At 38.4% G+C, this 24,005-nt stretch overlaps 1 protein-coding gene across 6 annotated transcripts in view; it reads right to left on the bottom strand.

The window, feature by feature from the left end:
* Window positions 1-24,005, bottom strand: part of ARHGEF7 (Rho guanine nucleotide exchange factor 7) — a 108,374-nt gene that overhangs the window by 35,953 nt on the left and 48,416 nt on the right. For 5 of the 6 annotated variants that reach the window (XR_003916323.1, XM_018084135.2, XM_018084137.2 and 2 more), the window contains 3 exons: window positions 18,277-18,371; window positions 17,901-17,996; window positions 10,220-10,342 (listed from right to left, as the gene is read on the bottom strand). Coding sequence is in view for 5 of the 6 variants with exons in the window: in XM_018084135.2 (XP_017939624.1) it covers window positions 10,220-10,342; window positions 17,901-17,996; window positions 18,277-18,371 (314 nt within the window). In the remaining variant the exon portion in view is untranslated. Of the gene's footprint in view, window positions 1-10,219; window positions 10,343-17,900; window positions 17,997-18,276; window positions 18,372-20,769; window positions 20,922-24,005 lie in introns of those variants that run through there. The other variant, XM_025896256.2, reaches the window with a different exon arrangement.

Here is a 24,005-nt window from a genome sequence, read left to right as displayed (position 1 = left end):
GTAAGAAATACTTGCTCTCCAAGTATCAAGGATGGCTACCTCCCCTTCTCCAGATGTTTTTTCATATTTGAATCTTTTACAAGAACTGGTCCAGCCACTCAGCTTTTTACATTAACTCAGTTGAAAAAGCAGTGCATCTGAGAATTTCAGCTCACTTTGCTATCAAGGAGACAAAATAATTACATCTTCTGCTTCCTTATAAATCAGAGGTTTCAGAGGACTATGGTGGAAGAGAACTAGCTTTTCAAGAGTTTAAGTTACCAGGAACAAAATGAGCCCTCTCTATTGGGAAAGGAAGATACAGCAGCACTTGGGCTGATTGCCAGGCTTCACAAAATACAAGTTGCAGAAGAACACAGGATTCTAAAGACAAAATCTAAATAAAAGAAATTCAGAAAGTTGCTTATTAAAAAGATAGCATCTTACATTCAAGTATTCTAGTCATCTGCAGATGAAGTTGCTCATGTTTTAAGCCCTTGTTATAGTAAATTAACTAGTTCTCAAAAAAAAAACACACAAGAAAAAAATGCTATTCTCATGTGACAGTCGAGTAAATTCCACTCTAAGATATTCTGAAAGTCTTTACTTCCTACTGCTCGATAGCATTATGCTCTCATAAATCAGAACTACTACTTAATTTTTTCCCCCTCCCTAGTCATTGGCATTGTCTCATTTTTCAAAGGAAGCCTTAGCCAGATACCATATTTAGTACTTTCAGAAAGTGTAAAAAAGAAAACAGTGTCAAATATCAAACAGCAATAAAGGACATGTACACTTGTTACATTATGGTCACATTAACAAAAGGAAAGGGCAAAGATCTCCAAACCTAGGGCACAGTGTTTCCATGCAGAAATGAAAGCAAATCTTGACCTGCTCGAATTCCATAGGGAAAAAACACTGACAAGACACTGACATAATACATGCACTCAATTATCAGTGAGTCATGGTATTTAAAAGTATTATGTACATTAACACAAAACAGACCATTGTACTTCCCCCAAGACACACACACATACTCCCCCTCATTTCAGAACAAGTGACACTGCTTATTAATGTAATTTGTCCAAATAGATGAAGACAGTAGAACAAGACATCAACATGGTGCTTAGGGACATGGTTTAGTGGCAGACTTGGCCGTTGGATTTGATCTTAAAGGTCTTTTCCAACCTAAATGATTCTATAGTTCTACAAACCGTGACATTCCCACCCCAATGTAAGTGCTTTACCCACTATCTCACATGGATCGTTCATCTCTCAGATGTTCACAGAAGAGAAGGTACTTTTCCATACAGTTTACTCCAAGTTTACTTGTCTTCAGATTAGTTAATCAGTATTTACTTACACTACCTTGCTTATGTATATCCAGCACTGTTTCTGAATTGTCAGGTCCAACATCACTTTACATCACCTCTTTTTAGAGCTCACCACCCCCATTCTAACAAGGCCCAGGCACTCCTTCGTGCATGTATTTGTGCAATTTCTGCTGCATTCAACTGCTCAGTCCAGAAAAAGGGTGAGGGGATTTCCCAACACCTGCTGTGCATTTTAAAGATGCAAAGAGAAGGGCTAGGCACACTTAAGAAAGAATCTGCTACATCCCTTTTAAGCAAGATGTATCAGCAATTCCAGGCCTCCTAAAATCAGCTCGTGACATAATCAGGTTTTAGCCAAAATTAAAACTCATTGAACAACCTCCTACAATACCTTGCAGGAAGAGTCATAATAATGGAACACAGATAAGCCTGAGTACTTTCTGAACTTAAATTTAAAATTAGGTAAAGCTGGCCAACTTTGAATACCTAGAGTCTGAAGACCTACTTTGCCTAATGCTTTCTTAGTCCCAGCCCTTGCTCAGCAGAAAATCACATAAACTTCAGAACCTGACAACTGATTCCAGTGGCACTCTAAACAAGACTAAAGATTTTGTCTGATAACTATGTCTTGGTTTTACAGTGTTACCAGCTACTTCTTGGTCAAATATTCCGGGAAATTCGCTGAAACACCAAGCTGCATGGCTATGCTGCGGTGGCATGTCCTCTCCTCCTGACTCAGATTAAAGGAAAGAACCCGTTTCCAGTAAGTAATGAAGACGTGACACTCAGTTTTCACAGGAAGCTTTACCAAAGTTCACCTGTGAAAGTCATTCTGTCAGGAGACACCCAGTGGTTTTAAATTTCAATTCACTCTGTGTATGACTCTGATCAAGTGCACACCACTGCTTTTTTTGTTTTATCCACTAATTCTACCTGTAAGCACCCCCATCCATGTCAGCATCATAAAGTTAGGTTACATACAGTATTTCATCATATTTCATCTTTTTGAAGTGAAAGACATTTGCTATGAGAACCAAGGGAGAGTAGCTATTTATACTCATTCACTACATTTTGATTACTTCAGTCAGACACACAGCCCCTGCTGCTTAATTTTACCAGCTCTGCCCCTTTACATTATCTACTATTCTTCTGCATTTCAGGCAGCACAATTCATACAAGTATTATGCAGCTTCTCTTTTCACCCCCACACAGCAGCCAATCTCAAATACCACAGGCCATTCAATTTAACACTGTTCTGATCGGTGCTAGTTTTTGCCCTTAGGTTGCAAAAAGGTGAAAACCCCCATTCCTAATTACTTCGGCCATCTCCATGCTGTCAGGTGTATACAAACACATTATATAAATTATATTTGCTAAGCTACCCACTAACACAAGGCAGGCACTTCCTTCTCCCTTTTTTTTTTTTTAAATTTAGCGCTTCTACAGCAGAAGGAACATTGGTTACCATTTCACCCACATTCACATCTCTAATTTTCACTATTGTTGTTCCATTTCATCTTTACTACAGCATTATAAAACAGACATGAGAAAGTACAAAAAAACTCACTGTAGCCTGAGTTAAAACCTGAAATAAAAACCTGGTATTAACTTGCTTTTGCTATCTGCTCTGCAACCCCTTAAACTAAACACACTCTTTGGTTATGCCATTCACTGCTCAAGTGATACTTGTTTGTTTATCATCATCTTTTTACTTAATCACAGTATAGGAACCCATGGAGCAAGTTTAAACCTCAGCTCACTTGGAAATGTACACAAAGTCCTGAAAAACAGGCTTAGCAATGGCATCATCAGCAAGCCTTTTATACTGAGAAGTGTTAATAGGTGTAATTAAAACTGAATGATGTAGTTTTCCTCCCAACATTCCCAAGAGGACAATATTTTCTTTCATACAATTCTGCACTTCCCTCTGACAAGTTCTGACATGCCAGCTTGCTCAAGCTCCAGTCTGAACACGTGCACACACTCCACTAATACAAGAGTTCCCAAAATTTTGTCTGAACAGTTCCATCATGCAGACCCCGTTATCATTCTACTTATGCTATACCAATCTGCCACCTCTGCAGCTTTGTTGACATAAAATATCCATCAAAATGTGGATGTTACTTTAGCTCAAAGTGAATGTCTTTCATTTAGTCACAAAAGATAAATACAATACAGGATATAATGGAAGAGTTTACTTTCAATAACCTATGAGTGGCTTAAAATCCTGTTCAAACATGACAACAGTTCACAACTGACTTTTAATTAATTGCAGCTTAAAAAAAGTCAGTGTCAGCTGCTTTGCCAAAGACAATGGCTCTTTCATGTCACAATTTCAATTGATGACTGCAAGCACCACAGTCTCCTAGGCAGCATGCACTAAACGAAACTCCAGCCCACAGCTACGCAGTACATTTAAAAAAAAAAAAAGGTATCATTTAGCTGAACAGGAAAAACTTTTGAATGGTGAAATCATCAACTCAGTCACAACTGCCTAAGTAGCTTTTCAGAAAGAGGTAGATGAGACCTTAATTCACTACTTACATTATTTTACACAATAAAATGCAGAGAAGTATACTCAAGTGCTGTGCTTCATTTATTCTGAAATCCCAAGTTGAAGAGTTCTTCCTATTCCAGACTAGTTTTAGTTCAAACTTGAGATATTTTAAAGGTCACCATGAAAAGTGTCTTTAAGCCTTATTAATATATTCAAATCTTTCATAGTATATCTGCCTCAAAAGCTGCAAATCAGACTGGGGGAGGGAAGAAAACAAGTTCAGATGTGCCTACAAGTAACAGAAGGCAAAGAAAAAAAAGGCCATTTAAACTTGAGGAAAGCAGATCCAGAAAAATCATTTAAAACCACAACTTACACTTCTGAAGTAGGTCTCTGTTTGTAAGAGATGGAGCACGAGCTATCACTGCTGAGGGGTCTGAGGACTGAACACAGGCACCGCATTTTGAGAGCGTTGTGACACAGCTTGGCTCAGCAACCCCTCTACTGCAGCTTTTAATTTCCTAGGGCTAAACTTCCCAGTCAAGCTCCTCTCCCAGGGACTGCTGCTTGGCGTATGACATCAGCCTGCACACTTGCAGGCTCAGGGATCCTCCAAAGTGGGGGAGGCACAAAGAGTTTTCTGACTCAAGCTGATCTGTATTCCATGCTCCAGTTACTCAGAGTAATTGTGATGTTTCAGCTCCACAAATTTTATCCAGACTGGTACGTCTGTGATGCAAGTGTAGAATATGCTTGGGACATGTTATCTAAGAGAACACAAGAATCTAGCAAAATTAATATTTGAACAAGCAAAGATTTGTGAATAGCCTTCTTGGTGCTGAGAACTGGCTCAATACTTGCCACTTAGCAAAATAAAAGAGGCAGGTGTTTGTCAGTAATTTTTGGCTGCTTTTTCATCAACTTAATTTTCTTTTGGGAACATTTTTCTTTTGTTTGTTTTAAAATAAACACAGTGCTGTTTAAACAAAGTAAAGAAAACTTAACACCACACTCCACTCCTCCAAAAATTACATACCTAATGCTGGTTACATTGGGTCTGCACTGTCCATATTTCTTCAGAAGAGTCATGTCCACTGATCAGCGGGAGTTGTTAAACTTTTTTTTTTTTTAATTACGCTATCCACCCTTCAGTAATTTCTATATTTAAATACCTTTCCTCTTGTCATTTTTGGATGCAGTCCACACAAGGTGCCAGTCCTAGCTTCTGCCCCCTCTTTTTCTTTACTGGACTTTCTCCTTGTACTGAACTTTATGGCTTGTGATCTTCCCCAGGTAGGTAACACTTCATGTTCCTGGCACTCCTTACTCTGTTGTAATTACTCATTTCTGTACTTTGTATCCAACTGGGTTTCTTAATCTGAGGGAAACTCATTCTTTTACACCTTCAGTTGCTCATTCTGTTCCTTCTCTTACTGGAAGGCAAGCATATGTCTATGATCAGAAGCACACAGAGGAACCAGAGCTACTTTGACTAAACACCACGTTATCAAGGCAGTACTGCTCTCACCAGCTGTCAGAGACTGAAACGGTTAATGATTTATGCATTCTAGGAGACTTTTCTGCAGGCTTTTGACCTCTGATGGACAGTTGGGCCCATCCCTCCCTCCAATGCTGAAGGTGTCAAGCCCTGAAAAGGCAGAAAGAGCCGAGTTTATAACTCTGATGGCCCATTAAAGCCCATACCCCCCCCCCCCAATCTTGAAAGGTGGGAACCAGGCCAGACACAGAAACTCTGCGCAGGCCAGGGAGAGTTTGGAGGCTCGAGGCACGGCCCGTGACACTGACCATGGATAGAACAACTCATAACTTCTTGGCGTGTGGGGGCTTCTCTCCTTCACCCCCAGCAGATCAAGGCCACCACTTCAACTGACAGACATGGAAGAGGCAACTACCAAGTGTCATCGCTGGACCCCGTGGGCGGTGACTATATACGTTTTTTTCCACTGTTCTCTTTTCTTTTTCCTTACTCTCCCTTACTCTTATCCTGTCTTTCTCCTCTATGCATTTCCCCCCCCCAAAGGTTATCTCTATGCCACGTTGTTATATGACAACACCCAAAATGCTAGCATACCTGTTGATACAAAATTGTTAAAATAAACCTTACCAATATATGTTTTCAGACACCGATTATTCAGTGTCGTTTCACTCTAATCCACCCCAAGGGAATTATTGATAAGAACCTGGGTTACCCCTCTCCCCTTTTTTTGGAGCGGGTCGTAACACCAGCTAGCAAAATTCTCTCCTAAAATAATACCATATATTGGATCACCTACCCTTGCACTTGAACTGGGATCTTCAAAGCAAAATTTTGAGATACTAGAAACAAACCTGACACAATGGAGTCACACGGGTATGATTGTTACAGAATAAAGTAAACAAAACAGGGATCCTGTACACTGGCACTATAGCCACTATAAGAAGGGAACTGTGGAGGATATATGCAAAATACTGTGCTCTGCCAGAGCCACTACCCAACTGTACCTGCCAAACTCCACCTCTTCAGCTCTAGCCAGTGGCTTAAGACACAATTACAAGATACAATGACAGATTTGAAGAAAAATTACTGAATCCTTCAAAATGATTTATTACACAGAAAAAAGTTAAATTCAGGGGAAAAAAAGTATGCAATAGATCCAAAACAATTTCTGAGACAAAATGCCCCTACCAAACAAGACAGTTTAAAATTTGAGAAATTATGTTGTGTACCAACTTTAACACACAGATAAAACTTATAAAGCCACAACTGGAACCAAGAGAACCTGTCTCCAAATTTAATAGAAAGCTTTTGTTGTTGTAGTGATTATCAGAGGAAAATACAACCTCAGAAACAGATAGCTCTGGAACCTGAATTCCTGTTTGGGGTTCCATTAGGTTTTATTCCCATTTCTTCATGGTCATATACACTTAGGTCCCTAATAATACTTATTTTAATAGTTTATTAATAATTTAACTTATTAAATGAAATATGTTTGTGGCTTTGAAGATTTGAACATCAAAAATCTCTTATTCTTTAAATAATATAACTAATCGCCTTCACACCTCACTACATATTTACATAAACGTGCACATATGTGAACATATATGCACACACATCCCCTTATTATGTATTAACTGAATAAAAGCCTCCACGTTGCTGCTGCAATGGCAAAGAAGAGAAAGAGGAAACAGACAGGCATTCATATTGGATGCCAGTTAAAAAAAAAGGAGGGAAAAAAAGGCAAAAAAAAAGATGGTCACATTCCAACTGAATACCCCTTTTAAATCTCTAATTCCACCCAAAGTACTGCTATTTAGAACTGGCTTCACAAAAATGCTATTCAATTTTTTGTCTAGAAGTCCACAATGATTCTGAGTAACTTAACATCCTGGGGTTTTTTTAACGTATATATAAATATGCATAGACACAGACTCTACCAGGTGTCAACAACATTTTAACAGGTATTACAACACTGCTTGAAGAGCATGCTTAATATCTCAGCAAATGACATATAAAAACCTCATATGTGTAATATTCCACCAAACCAGACAACTGCTTACAATTTTGATGTTACAGTGATCCAACTGGTTAAAGAAAAAACACCGTTAATGCTTCAGTTAATGACAGACAATTTTCTTCAATTTATTTTTAGTCAGTGACAGTAAAAAAACAACAGTATTATATTTTATAGAATAAAGAAAACCAAAACCAAAATAAAAGTTTCTGAAGTTTCGTCTAGGGCACCTAGCTAGGAGATGTTTTTGATTTCTTTTTTGTTGGTATGGTTCCCAGCAAAAACAAGTGAGCCTAATAAACTGCAGAAAATACTAATTTTCTGATATAAGAATTTGACTTTAAATTATTTGCTAGGTTTTTTGTAAAAAGGCTTTCAGAGGCACAGTTAATACATACCTGTTCATTTTATGAAGTGCACAGAGTTCATGGTAAGAAATAATTTTCTGTAGACAGTAAGATTGTTACAAATCAAATATGTTCAATATCAAACCACTCCAGATTGCTCCTTTTTCCTCTCTCTAAAATGCCACTGCATAGCACAGCTGTTACAAACATGATATTGAAATCCAAGTATTCCACAAACACCCATTTCTCTCTCTTATTTTTTGCTGGTATTAAAACACATAGAATGGTTTTGAACCCTCTGCTAAAATTGTACTCCTAAAAAACACCAACAAAACATCATCTTTTAAGAAAAGACCTAAATCTGGGTCTTTTATCCAGTATTAAGTGCAGTGCAGCTGTTTCATCATTATTACAATCATGACTATCCTCAAACCTCATGGTAATTTTTACATTAAGTTTTATAACAGATGCTTTTACACATTAAAAACATCTCAGCTAAACAGACAAGGAGACAGTTCTGACTATTTTCCAATCAGTCTGTTATTCCCCTCTTTCTCCATACTTTTAAAACAATGTAATTAAAAGTTTTCTGGCATTCCAAGAGGAAAAGGTTCAGAACTGCTTAAAGCCACTTTCTGATTTCTTCATGGCAGCTGTCTCAAGCTGAATACTTAGTCAAGCCACTTGCTAACTACAGCAGTGTTGGACAACAAAAATTAAGGTATTAGAATAATAAAATAAGGGTAATTAAAAACAACAGGATTTAATTCTGTTGAGTCACGTTTGGCAACACAACAGAATTAAACAGAGAACTGTCTATCACAACTTCTCTCTCTTAAGCTATCTCATACAAACAACACAATTGCTTTGAACCTGCTTCCACATCCAAATTATTTAACTCCTCTATGATACTTATATTGGCTCTGCCAGGATTTGATATCAAGCTGACTTCACAGACCTGAAGCTGAATTTTTCTTAGGACAATCTATGTACAAAGAAACATGAAGGAGAAGAAATGCTTCTCTTCTCCATTTACAAAATAAACAGGTTTCTATCACCACTTCTCACATTTCTATCACCACTTCTCAGAGTTCAGAAAGTTAAGATAATCCTTTACAAGAATCTCCAAATCTAAAGAAATGAAGATGATCACTTCGCTGTCACACATCATCTTCCACCTATAGTTTAAATCCCAGACCTCTGTATGGAAAGAGCATAAGGGCACGAACAAACAAAAATCTAAGCCCAAGAGTATTAAATACCCCACAGGCACAGATCACCCAAGTATTTTAACCATTTATCAAAAATGGTACTAGAAGAGGGCCATCTGAAAGAAAGCAAACACTAAAGGATTTCATCAGGGAGTTTTAAACATTTTTTTGTCCTACTGAATTTTAATAACAAAAACTTATCTTCTTTCTGCCTATAGTGTAATGTCAATTTGCATCTTGATTTTGTAAACCAGGGTTGAAACATAGTTGCATGTATTACTAACAAATGATACTTCAGTTTTTTGTCTAAAACTAGGGGGTTTATCTTCATAATATTACGAGTAAAGCTCACAAATACGCCACATGATGTTGCTGTTAAAATGAAATTTGAGTTCCTGAAAGAAGCTAACAATATAGTAAAAAAATCAATTCTGCTCCTCTTCATTTACAAAGTGCTAAGAATACTCAAAATTCTTGAGGATGGATTTCTGTCCATCACAAAAAGACAGAAAAGGAAGGGGGGATGAATCAAAAAAGAATATATATCTTGCTAGAATTTGTCCTATGGCTAACCTTCAAGAGGAGGTCATGGTTCTGTCCTGCACCACACAAGCAAACATAAAAAGCCCCAAAATAACATGATTCAGCTTGTGGGTCATCAGGAGAATACAAATACATAGCAAAAGTTTGTGAAAGCAGATTTCTTGAATCAAATTCTGGCCTCAATACTTTTCCCTCAAAGTGATACAGGCCATCCACTATGCAAATTGAAGGCCTGTTCAAAAGCTGAGCAACCCTACATCATGTTAACTTGGCATCCTACTTCTTACACACAGAAAACAGTAATTTTGTAAACTTAAAAAGCTCATACTCTTATCACTCAAAAGTAAAGCTAAGGGGATACAATTATGAAGTTCAGTACATACAGACACACAGGATTTTACAGGGCTAAGTTACAGTGCACCAACTGTCTAGAAAGCCTACTAGTAGTCATGTCAATTATGCCATGATTTTACAAACTTGTTTTGATCTCAACATTTTTAAAACAAAGATGACAACCAGTAACATTTCTTTTACATATTCAGAGTCCAGCATGTGCTCTTTCAATGAAAAAATTCTTTCAAATAGTCGATAACACTGCCAAAAGTGACAAGCTGGTCCTGATCATACGAAACAGCTTTGTGTCATGGGGCTTTTTGTCTTTTTTTTTAATAATTTTTTTTCCTTAAACAAGGTTTACCATACTAAACACATGTCAAAAGAGACATCATAGCTTCACAATGCAAGTATGTTGCACACCTTTTGGTATCAGACTTAAAAGACCACAAAGTAAACATACCTGTGTTCTGTGAGAACATTTACTGCTGATGGATGGTTGGCACAGTACGTAAGGTATAAGCTTTTCATTTGAGGCATCAAATTTAGAAAACATCCTCCAACCCTCTGCTGAGCTTCAGGCAACCTAAAAACAGAATAATGAATATGAAAATACTGTAATACCAACCAGACAGAAATAAATTAAAGCCTAGAAAAGCAGTGTATATTGTGTGCTGGTTTTGGCTGTGGTAGAGTTAATTTTCTTCACAGTGGCTGGTATGGGGCTGTGTTTTGGCTATGTGTTGAACACGGGGTTGCTAATATTGAGATGTTTCTGCTATTGCTGAGCAGGGCTTACACAGAGCCAAGGCCTCTTCTGATTTTTGTACTGCCATGCCAGCAAGAAGGTAGGGGAAAAAAGGGAAGCTGGGAGGAGAGACAGCCAGTACAGCTGACCCCAACTGACCAAAGGGATATTCCATACCATAGGACATCTTGCTCTGTATAACACTGGGGGAAGAAGAAAGAAGGGGGGATGTTTAGACTGATGGTGTTTGTCTTCCCAAGTAGCTGTTGCACCTGAGGGGGCCTTGCTTTCCCAAAGATGGCTGAACACCTGCCTGCCCATGGGAAGTGGCGAATTAATTCCTTGTTTTGCTCTGCTTGTGTGAGAAGCTTTTGCTTTTCCTATTAAACTGTCTTTATCTCAACCCACGAGTTTTCTAGCTTCTACCCCGTTCCCACTGTGGGGGAGTGAGCAAGTGGCTGCGTGAGGCTTGGCAGCTGGCTGGGGTAGAACCAGGACACAGTGTCTGTTTGGTTTCGTTTTGTGATTTTTGTTTTGTTGTTATTTTTGTTTGGTTTTTTTTTATAAAAATAACAGATAGATTTCTATGGTTACTGACCAGCATCCAACAGTTTTCTCCTCCTTCTGCTTACGCCACCATAGTATAGGTAGAATATAATACATACCTGTAGAACTGTCATTCAGTAAAATATTTTCAAAAATTAATGGTAATTAGCACCTTCTTTAAGGAATTAAATTTTCAGTGAATATACCCATCTGTTAGAACAGTTTATGATCCACTTATATATGCCATGACAAATCTTAAAAGCACTATTTCATCAATTAAGACAAAAACTGGATGGCGTAGCAACAGGATTCTCTTCCTTTACCTTACACAAGCAGAGATGATAGGATTTAAATATTCATTAAAAGATCCAAGTACCCTCTTAAGCTCTAATAACACAAATAGAAACCAGTTACAGTGCAGTAACAGGCTGTTTTTACACAATTGTCACTCATCTTAGTTTTTAAGGACCATAAAGCACTTTTATGTTGGATTGTAACCAGGGCAAGAATGCTGCTTTACCACCATCAGTGCAGAAACACTTTCTATATCTTTCATGTTCAGATACACCACATTTGCTAAACAGTGAAGGAAAATTTTACAAGTCTGTTCAGAAGAGTTTATTTTGTCTAGCATAAAATGGTGCTTAAATAATAGCAGCCTCAGTGACTTCAAAAAAAGATGACTTAGAAGAAAAGCTTACTTTCACACACTCTTAGTAAACCTAATCAGTTTTGATCAAGTTTTCCAAAGAAATATACACATATTCATATAAGTAAAGAAGGACAGGATATGAAGGAAGACAGTATGAATATACACAATGTAATTTTCAAAAGTTTTTAGCAGAAACTGTTATTGCACATTGCAGCAAGAAAATATCTGGAGTATAAATATCTGAAATTGGCTGCATAACTCCAGCTTAGAACTGGTACAATCAGCAGAGAGTACAAGTCTGACTTCTGATTTCTGCATCAATATAAGCAGGGTGGGGGTGAAAGAAGAGCGCAGCTCTTCCAGTCTTATTCCTATTAACTCCTTAAGCCATACAGGTGAGATGTAAAAAAGCACACTCACATACTTTTTTATAATCTCAAATAATTTTCAAGTTATACACCAACTGACAGAAAAAAGCACATACTCTAACCAGCCATGCATCCTAACTGCTACTATGCCCCCATTCTCAGAACCACACAGGAATACCTATACAGGGCTGCTTCCTATGTGAGAACAAATAAATTGGACAAACAAAAGAGCAATATTGTAAGAGTGTCAGAAGGGATGAAACTTCTTTTCGACAGAGCAACTCCCACTTGAAGGACTAAGCCTCTTCACCTGTAGGCTGTCGGGTATGGCTAATAGCCAATTGTATAACCCACACTGAAGCTAAGCAGAAGATGGGACACTAAACTTTCATCAGTCTTAGACTACAAACTTGTTTCTGACACCTTGCCTAAACCCACTGTACAACATGTGCACAACAAAATGTTTCAATTTCTCCATGCACTTGCTCTCCTTGCATAAAGACTGCATTTCCTAACAAAAGTATGCAGAGTCTTTGCTTCTTTGCAAGATGAGACAGTGGATTTTGTTGTTGTTGTTCTTGTTATCTATTTTACTACTCTTAAACCCAGTATTTCACTCTGCTATAAAGCTAAATGAGTCCTCAGTAAGTACTCAATAGATATAGTGTTTGTACAGTCAAAGGGCTCCACGCAAAGATCAGTTCCAACAATTCTCTCTTGAAGAATATTGTTTTTCTGAAAAAAAAATAATTTTAAAAGTCAAGATTTTCTGTAGTTGTCCTGAACATGTACATAAAGTTCCTAGATATCAATATTTAGTATATTCCCTCTGGAAAAAAGTGAGAGATGCTCCAGTGAACCTCAGCAGAAGAGAAAACATTCAGTTTTCCAGGACAACCACTCCTCCAGGCAGGGGATGTTCCCATCCCGCTCGAACAGAGTCATCTTATCCCACTCCTTAGGTCTGCTCATAGTAATCAGAATTCAGAGTTCATGCCAAGAAATACTCCCCCAAATTTCAAAACACTAAGTCTATCTCCTACTAAGCTGTTCAGTCCCTCTGCACAGCGTGGGAAGACCTACCCCAAATGAAGTCAAAATTGACTGCAGAGACGTTCAAAATGCGAGGCAGGGGAAACACGCTTCCTGATTTGAAAGCAATATTCATTACACACACCCAGAAAACAACAGCTGAATCCCCAGCACACACATCATGACAGATACACTCTGACCACATTATCAGCATGGCTCATATTTTACTGTCTGCATCTTTATTTCTCTTGGAAAAAAAAAAAAGTTTAAATTCTGAGCAGCATTGATTGTCTGGTTTTGCAGGTTTTTAGGGGAAAATCCCAGCATACTGAGAGAATGCTATTCTTACAGCCTGCCTAGCAGCATTTCCTGCCTAGCAGCTGGTCCCCTTTAAATAAATCTAAGCATGAGCTAATAATACATTCTTCGAGTAATAGATGCAGCCAAAGTTGCAAACTCTGAAGACATATTCAAGGCATATCACTCAGTATTAAAGAGCAGGAGGCTCCAATATACAGTTGCTAAAAATGGTTAAATTCCCATTTCATACTGTAGTGATGTGGGTGGAGGGTGAATTATGGCTGTTTGCACCAAGCAGACATCTGTGTCTTCTCCGTCTGCTTTCTTTTAGCAGAATCAAAGACTGACATTATTCTCTTTCATGTGTTGCATATGCATTGCCACTTTATACTGCACATTCTTTGTTGAATTAAGCTAATTAAAAGACTTTATAAGTGGGTGGCAACTTATCCCCTTTAACTTTTCTAATCCATGCACTAGTTGCAGGTGTTCTACAATTTTCAGTAGATAACTTATCTATACCTCCTTTAACTGCTGAAAAACTAACAATTTAATGTGTATCACCACATCATACAAACCCTTTGGTAATTAATGTGTTCAATAAAAAGCACAGTTATTTCACAGTTCATTCTGAAGTTGTCATCCAAATATTCTTCTCATATTTGGTACTTTAATTAAAAAGGAATCACATAAATATTTATACATATATATATATAAACTATAACAACTTCAGTTCTAAAAACCCAAAGGTATCTTTTAATTCTATTTACAGATGTAAGAGAACCAAAACAAAGGCTCTGCTGTTGTAGACATGCTAGAGGAATCATCATATGACTATATCTAAACTACCTGACATTATCTGCTTGTTGGAGTTATATCCAATGGCTATCACTTCTGTTTCTCCAGATTTAAAATGGGCTCCCACTGCCTGGTAATTTAAGGAAAGAAATAAAAAAGTAAGTGTGATTGAACAACAAGGTTAGTTTTAAGACAGATCAAAACCAGCAATGAGAACTGAACTAAAGCTGGCCTGACAGCTGACAGAAAAAAGGTGACAATACAGAATATATGATCTTCTCCACTTCCTCCCACAAAGATAAACAGCAGAATTTACTTCCACTCTCCCAGCCTCTTGAAGTAGCTGGAGCATCAATAGTAAGTTTGCCATGCTTGCAGAAGGTCAGTACAGAGAATGCCTTGAAGTTAAAAGCTGATAGCAGAGAAGTGAAGGTCTGTAAAAATTATTACAGGATAATTGCAATTAATGACTCCAAGAGGTGCAGTTTGTGAAGAAACACAGGATTGGATGTCATCTCCAGATGCTTCACAGTTAACAAGGTTACTGAAATAAGGGGCCACTTCTCAACTTTCTGAGCTACTGTTTGCACAAAACAAGGCAGTATTCAACTCATTTACAACACTTCAGTCTAATTTTCAATGCTCTCTTCAAAACCACACCTTTCACTAATTGTCTATTTGCCTTACCTATCAGACATCAGTTACTATGCATGTTTGTTTCAGGATATCTAAACTCGTTTGTGTTCATATTTACTTAATAGTGATAGTCTTGTTTCTGTTGATACCCACGATAACCAAAAGTAAAGGATGATACTTGGATAAACCTTTAACAGACTTAATTTGTATCTGCACTCCAAAACTAAACCTGAAACACTAATTAGTTTTGGATTACATTTAAATAGTCTCCCTCTCACACCCTGGCTTCTCCCTTCCTTTTTTTTTTTTAATTCCATTCCACTTCAGGAATAGAAGTATCTGCTTGCACTTAAACACAGAACACGATGACAGAGTTACTGTGACTGCAACAGAAGGGGCATGAGGAAGAGGGGACAAAAATCGAGCTATGGTTGCTACAGGGCAAGGGGATAAGTCTGTGATACTATCTAAAAGACTTCAATTTCCTACAGAGAAGATTATACCTAAGCAGTTCATGCAGGCTGGTGTCACACCACTCAGACCTGTGTGTCATGTGCCTGTCCTTATTGAGAAGTACAGCCATAGACTGACAGCTTCTGTTCCCAGGTAAAGGGAAGAATTTTTTTTTGGAGCAGGGGTTCAAATTAGGTTCAATCTCCAGCTACAAAAATACCCATAGAGCAATACTTTCAGTGTGATCATTTCAGCCAGAGATTACAAAGGCAGAAATAACCCCACAATGTGGACAAGTTCAAGGAGGACAAACCTCTAGCAACGAACCAGAAAAGCTTCAAGACTGTGAGCAGGGTGGAAGAGTGGCACACAACTAAAATCAACCCAAAATTCAAATAACTGTTTCCCCCTAAAACACACAAAGTACCCACTACAGCATATTATGTTCCAAAAAAAACCCCACAACCCAATGTTTAACAACACGAGGATTAAATAAGCCAAAGCGGTGCAAGCAAGAAGAAGTACGGTACGGGAAAGTTTCTGCTGCTGAAGTACATGCCAAGATGTGTTAAAAAGAAAATTCAAGTGAAAAACTGTCTCAAGGTGGGTGTGGAATTTAAAATTCAACTCATGCCCAAGAACACAAATTTTTTTGAGCAAAGTAGGCCGGTAGCTCTACAACAGGCAGGACATTGGCATTTGTTCATTCTGACATGCCAAGTTAGAAAAAACACCCCACTGGATGTTGCAATGTGAAGTGCCTCAATGATGTAGCTTCTCTGCCAAAAATAAAATAAAATTATAAATCTATTTTCAGCCCTGGAGCTAGTCTAGGTTTACAGAACAGATTCACCAGCCAAAAAAATATGGCAAAATGACAAAGAGAAAAAAGGCAGTAGAGCAAGCATTCTTCTACAGGATGGGAATCATGATGGACTAGATTCCAAACACAAGGACACTACGATGAAAATTAAACTGAAAATACAACTTGGCACAACAAGCATATTTATGGAATGACAATAATACAAAATATTTGCAGTAACCCTTCAGTAACTCCAGGGCATCACTTCCTGTGCCCACCTACTAGCACCCAGTATGTACCTAGTTTATTACACAGCAACATTTCACTTAGCAGAAAGAACAAATAAAGGACATTATGCATTAATATTTAAGGCATATGATCTCCTACTCCACCTTAACAAAATGTTTCAAAAGATGACAGTTTGTTCCATGCAAGGTACTTTATTTCCCTAACTTCTGATTCACAGAAACAAAATCAAGGTAACAAAAGAATGAGAAAACAAAGCACAGTGACAAGAAAAGAAAGGAAACATTTGAGTTTGTTGACAAATGGTCACTTTCAGGGATTAGGCACTTTACTGATGAGGTCTGGAATGAATATCCTTCTTTCTCACACACAGAATGAAAGAAAGACCATTTCAAGAATGTTTCCATTACACTGCTGAACAGTCATCTGAACTACACCATCCTCCCTTCCCTTCTCTCAGGTGTAAGTTGTATAGAGGCAGGAGAGAAGGGCAGAAGACAGGTGGTAGGAAGGAAGTCAGCAACAGTCCCAGGCATATGGTACTGCCCAGTGGAGATGCAGCTTAGACTTTGTCGTGACAAAGCTGCTTCTTCATGCAGAGCAGCTCAGAAGTGAGGAAGGAGAGGTCAAAACAGGACACACTAAAGGGGACCTAAGATCACTGTTGCCAAAAGAGGTATTTTCTCCTGCATCCAAGACATTCATTCATTCATTCAGCAGACTGAAACTTGTCTAAGCCCTTAAATTCTAGCAATTCAAATTACTAACTTGGCAAAAACCAAGAAAATCTGGAGTAGGAATGTGACCATGTAGACAAGGAAAATGACAGAACTGAGGTTAGAAACAGAAATTTTACTTTCAGTGGAGTTTTAACACCAGAAAGTTGTTAGGACAATGCAAATGTCATATGGTCACCTTCTTTCTAGCATCCCCAAGTGCTGAGGTAACAAGCTGAAAAATACCAAGTTACCAATTCAGCCTCAACTACAGAAAGAGGAGAAGTGTCTTCATCCCCTTCTTTCTGTGCTTCATGCTTCCTATAGCAGCACAAGCACTGAGGGGTTTTATTTAACTCGGGTTGTTCTTTCTGTCTATCCTGGCCACCTCTCCCAGCATCTTTTCATGACTACCATTGTTCAGGCCAGAAGAATACTAAGCACAGGCATTCTCAGAATGCACTTCATCCAAGTCACCTCCTTCTCCACTGTTGCACCATTACATAAGGTCTGTTCATTCTTTCTCTTACTTTTAAGAAAGTTCTTAAAATTCATGCTCCCAAAACAAAACCCACCATTTCCCTACTAGTATGCAATTGCAGCATGGAAATTTGTAAATTGCTGTTGAACTAAATCAAAATTTCTACCTCTGCAACTGCATCCTAGGGCCAATATCTATCTGTACAAGCAATCAATACATTCTCCAGACACCTATTACTGTACTGCTGTGGCAACAATTCTTACAGTGAGAAGAAAAAAAATTATGCCCAACATTAGCAATGAATAAAGTAATAAAAAAATATTTGCATGTTAGAATTTTACTGTATCTCATATGCATAGTACTTACTTGGTGCATTCTTCTAAAGACTGTACAAGCATTTGCTGGAAAGAACTTATTTCTTCCAGGTTTCCCATTAAGTATGAAGTATTTGCCAAGGTTAACCTGGAGCCAAAGTAAATACAACATGCTTAGGTTTGCAGTTATTGACTAACTATGCATTAATACAATCTACAGTGCTAAAAGAAAGTGCTTACTGGTTCTTAGATCAAGGACCTGACTGTTTCAGTCAGCAAGCAAACTGAATAAAAGCAAGTCCTGCCTCAAGAACCTCATAGTCCACAGAGGAAAATACACATTGACATTGAAATTTTGACCACGTTAACCCTCCCCAATACATGAGAGATCTCAAACTTAATTTAAAACACAGAACAAACTCACATACTTTTCACTGGCTTGTAATGGTCGCAGGTAGTTTGAAAGCATTGTTTGTAGCTCCTTAGCATATTCATTTTCTGTTTCTAATATATTTTGTAGCACCTACAATAAATGACAATTGCTAATTGGTATTTTTTAAGACCAGTTTTAAAGCATACTAAAATTTACTTAGCATAAGAAAAACTTAAATGAGTGTTCCTACATTAAAAATGCAAGTATCAGCAAGAAAGCATTGAATACTATACATCTATGAAATTCATAGGGAAAAAAAATCCACTATACACATGATGAGCCATCCTTCAGCCATAAACAAAAACAGTGGGAAGCTAACAGGAATTTCACTACTTAAAAACTTTAGTGCAAAATCTGAATGTTATACAGAGTGCTCTTCCAAACCCAGGGCAATTATTCTTCTTATGTTCTTCAGAACAGTCACAGATCATCAGAGGCTGGTAAAGCACAGTAGAAGTTGTAAGAGAAAAGAACAAATAATGTTGTTTTCTCAGTCTCAATTACAACACATTACAACTAATCTTGCTGGCAAAGTGTTTACTTATTCAGATGTGCTGTTCTACCTAGAACATCTGAATATTAATGGATTTACAAATAACAAGTAGTTTCCAACTTTACTTAGCAAAATGTTTAGCGTTATCACATTATTTTTAAATGGGGTTGCCTAACTTTCCACTGGGAATACACTACCATGAGAAAACTACAACAGATTCTGATGCAAAGCCAAGAATTTATAAAATACAGTACACACTTGGTTTTTGGCTGAATATAAACCATCAACTGGAATACCCCCAAATATGTACAGGAAAACATTTTACTGGGCCACCTCCAGGGAGTCTGCTTTAGGATATCCTCCAATATAGTCACATCAGGTTCTACTGTGCTTCTAGATGGTAAATTATTTTTTTCTCCAAAAAGTTAATGGTTTAGCAAGACAATCAACAGAATTAAATGTAGTTCAGTGAACAGAACAGAACTTTGAAAACTTATTCCTATTCACTGGTCATAAGCCACACCACAAACCTTCTCATTTTGCTACATGCCATATTTGTCAAGCCTACAGTAATATCTCATTTCAGCATTTATAAGAACGACTGTAATTGACTGCATTATTCACTGTTGTAGTCAATACTCTTTCTTAGAAGTAAAAAAAGCCATTCATTCCTAAATGCAAACCTGATGAAATAACTTTAAATAGATCAGTATGTCAATGAAGAATTCACTGCTCTTTTCATTGGTGTCATTGATTCTGCTTATTCCTTGAATGCTTCTATTCATTTGGAGAGAGAGAGAGACCATTTTTGAGTTCATTCTTTTGTTGCAAAACTGAATCCTGAACTGAAGATTAAAATGTCTCCATTCTCTGCTAAATGCTGTGGCAGAAGAATGTCACACAGAAAGTTACAGCTACTAAGAAATTACAGCATACAGTACAACATGGACACACAAACTTTAAAAAAGCTAAGGATTTTTTTGACCATTTAGACCACAGAAATAAAATATTTCCACCGATCATAGTACTAATTAACCCCCATATTCTCTTACACATATATAAAACAAAGAAAGTAAATTGTTAAAATGGTAATATAAAAGTACTTTATGTAAAAGCATCCGTGAGGTTCAAAACTAAATGTAAGACCAACCTTTTTCAATACGGCTTTTTCTACAAAAACCTCCTAGCCCAAAGTTCTTACACAGCCATTAGTAGGGAAAAGCAGACTGAAAACCAAGGACACAGTGTCCCAATGAAGCACTGAACAGTATTAAAAGACATTCAAAGATAAAAATCAACAAATTTGCTAGAGATCTTGAAGGGCTGCACCACTGGTCCATTTTCTCAAAGGCTATTTTCATTCTCTGCTATAAACAGCTGTCTGAAAAGCTTGAAATAAAACTAGTTTTATGTTGGACACACTCATTTTCCTGTGCTAGTTTGGATTTTTACTTGAGGATTTTCTTTGCAATACAGAGAACACAGGATTGGAGGAAAAAGACTTAAGTGGGGCGGGGAGGCAATAACGAGAAAGCTTAAAAACTAGAATTAGCATTTTGACAATTAGTGGAAAAAGGAAAATAAATGCAACTGTAAATAAAACTATGCTACAAAACCTATGCAGAGTACCAGATGCACTTAAACTTTATGTTATTTTAGTAGTTCACACTACTACACACTACTTCAGATATACATAGCTTTAAACACTTCCCAGGACACACTAAAACTATTGCAGTTTTTTTTTAAAAAGTACAATTTTCACTGCATACATTTTTTGAAGAATAACTTTGTTTACACGGTTTTAAAACATTATTTCTGTGAAATCTCACATTCTTCCAGCTTGATTTACCTACCTCTCTGAGAAGCTATGAGGATTAAACGCTTGGACTGTGCTTTGAAGTGACAAGTAGTCAGCATTGTAATTCAGTATTTTGGCACCAGAGAACCCTTACAATTCCTCATACCCACATCTCACCCGCATGATCTAATAATCACCTTTCTTCCCTTTCGTGCTTTCTGTGCATTCTGGCTGCTGCAAGACCCCATGAGACCTTGAAGACCTTGTTTCCACAACTCCACCACAACATTTGCACAGATAAGACCGAGTACCAAAAGAGCAGCGTTGAAGTGGCAGCTTTTGCAGTCTGTAACACTGATGAATGGCAGGCACAGACAACTGAGCTCATACAGCACCAGCTCTCTCAATCACACAGCATGGAAAATTCAAGCATGGTTAACAATTCTGTCACACAAAACCTCAGGCATCTCCCTAAGGCAATAACTATCACCCAAAAATGGATTTAAAATGACCTACATGAAGCCGATCGCCTTCCAAATCAGAGGGAAAAAAGGCAGAATACAGACACATTTGGGCATGATCCGTTAGCACATTCCCATTTTTTCATAGTAGTATGGCACTCAACCAAAATATCTCATGTTTCAGCGAAATGGCAATCAGTACCTAATTTTCCTAAATCAGAATTTGCAAGAGGAATCCCTTAAAACAGGTCCTTGAGAGGGGCAGTGTAAAGCACTGCACAAGTATATCATATCTCAAGGGTCCTCAAAAACTCTTATGAAATTCAGTAGACACAAACTCTTGATCCAACTTTAACAGAACGGTCCCAAAAGAAATGTTTATTTTCCATTACTTTTCAAACACTTAAATGAAAAATGAGGTTGTCCAAATACTCATAACTATGGAGAAATTTGCCCATTTCTTTACCTGCTTTTAGAAAAGCTACTTAATCTCAAGGCAACTGTGAGTGGAGATAACCTAGCTTTATTTTGGACACTAAGTTATAAATTCCCGAGGGATCTCAAGTAAAAATAAAACTCAGAGTAACACCTGCTCTGTTTTCAGAGAATAACATGCAACGAAATGCCCACTTACTCAGTAGTTACTAAATTACTTCTACATGAAAAATGCTTGATGCTTGATCATGAGTCTGGTTCATATTGCACACTGCTGTAGACTTGTACCATTTTATGGAGGACAAGACCTCGGCATTCTCTACTAACCTGCATTCCTCAGCCAGGCAAAATGTGCATGTATAACACATGTCTGTCTTCTCAGCAACACTTACTGCAAGGTGCAACTAATTAAGCACACTGAGACTAGAAAGTATGTGGTTTGTATTACAAACTTCAGACAGAGCTCTGTGAATCCATAAAGAACATATTTACAAGGGTGTGAAGAACAAAGGAAAGCAGTGAAAGCAGTTCCTCTCTTGACATTAAGCACTTTTCCCTTAGCCTATCCCAGTCCTCCTCCCAGAAAGGGAGCCTCTCCTACCGCCTTCTGGACTTCCTCTGATCTGCTCTTTGATTTTGTCCTCAGTCCAACAAATGTACCCACAGGTGCTGCTTGCACCTGCACAAAACCTTCCCAAGAAAAACAGCAATAATCAATCAAGAGGGCTTACAGAATCTCAGTACATCCCCTTATGGTGGGAGATGGCCACAACTCAAAAATAGCAAGCAGTCCCAGAGTACCAGCCTCAATACATGCCTGGTTGTCAAGAGAGCCTTTAACACAGATTTTAACACTTACTCTAACTCAAGCTACATCCTTTCAGCTACCAAAGGTTTATATGGAGCTGTTCTGCTTTAACTTTGTTATCAGTACAGACTGATAAGACTTCTAGAACAGAGAAGTCCCATGTCTGCAGTTTACGTATTAAGATAGAATAAAAACTCAACTCACAAGTTAAACAACTTTCAATTCAGAGAATGTGTTTGCTGTTTGTCTTCACTACATTTAAAATCATACATATTTAATAATTATGAAAAATTTTTATTTTATATGTATATCGGTATCTGTATTGGGTTTCTGTGGCTAGGTTTTGGTAGTGGGGGGTGGGCACTACAGGGGTGGCTTCTGTTAGCAGCTGCTAGAAGCTTCCCCTGTCTGGTGGAGCCAATGCCAGCCAGCTCCAGGATGGGCTTCCTGCTGCTGGCCAAGGCTGAGTCAATTAGGAATGACAGTAAAACCTCCGTGATAATATATTTAAGAACGGAAATTTATTGCACAGTTGAAAAATTCCATCCAGTGAAGAGCAGAGTGAGAACATGGGAACAGCAACGTAGACACCAAGGTCAGTAGGGAAGGAAAGGAAGGAGGTTCTCCAGGAGCTGGAGCTGAGGCCCCTGCAGCCCGTGGTGCAGACCATGGTGGAGCAGCTGTGCCCCTGCAGCCCATGGAGGAACATCAGGGTGCAGAGACCCACCTACAGCCCATGGAGAAGCCCATGCTGGAGCAGGTGGATATCTGAAGGAGGCTGTGACCCTGTGAGAGCCCCAAGATGGAGCAGGGTCCTGCCAGGGACCTGCAACCCATGGAGAAACGAGTCCACGCTGGAGAAGGTTTTCCTGGTAGGACTTGTGGCCCTGCGTGGGACCCACACAGGGGGGTGCAGCTGGTACAGCTCATTCCTGAAGGACTGCACCCAACGGAGAAGTGAGCCACAGGGCACCAGTTTTGTGACAAACTGCCTATGGGACGGACTCACGCTGCAGAGGTTTGTGAAGGACTGTCTCCCGTGGGAGGGACCCCATGGGAGCAGGGGAAGGACTCCTCTCCCTCAGCAGCGGCAGAAACAACAACTGACCTTAACCCCCATTCCCCATCCCCCTGCACCGCTGGGGGGGAGGAGGGAGAACACGGAAGGATGGAGGGGTGGGTGAGATTATTTTACTTCTCATTCTTTTTTGCTCTGATCCTGTTAGTAATAAATTTAAGTAATATCCCCACTTTGAGTCTGTTTTGCCCATGATGGTGATCAGTAAGTGATCTCTCCCAGCTCTTAACTCATGAATCCTTTGCGGGTTTTTTTTTCTCTCTTCTGTCCAGTTGCAGAGAGGATGCAGAGAGGCTTTAGTAGGTACTTGGCATCTAGCCAGGGTCAACCCACTACACCATCAGAAGCACTTCATATTTTTCAAGAAAATCTAAATGTCAACATGTCTAATTTAAGTTTTAGACACAGCAGTGGAGTCTTGCTTTCTCTGAAACACAGTGCATGCTATAGCACGGCCTCTCATTTTCTAAACAAAAAGAATAAAATGGTAAGTTAAAAAAAAAAAGGTGGGGGTATCTGTCACTGTGAAAAAATGTGAAAACAGGTAATTACCCAGTTCACAGCAGACAGATTTGAGAACAGCACTCTAGGGGCAGTGCTCTAATTTACAACATATATGTATGTATGTATGTATACATGTATGTATGTACA

The sequence above is a fragment of the Manacus vitellinus genome, unplaced genomic scaffold (genome assembly GCF_001715985.3).
Source record: "Manacus vitellinus isolate BGI_N305 unplaced genomic scaffold, ASM171598v3 scaffold_7_pilon, whole genome shotgun sequence".
Taxonomy (NCBI): Eukaryota; Metazoa; Chordata; class Aves; order Passeriformes; family Pipridae; genus Manacus; species Manacus vitellinus.
Note: the sequence above shows the minus strand (reverse complement) of the source record. Positions and strands in the feature narration are given on the sequence as shown.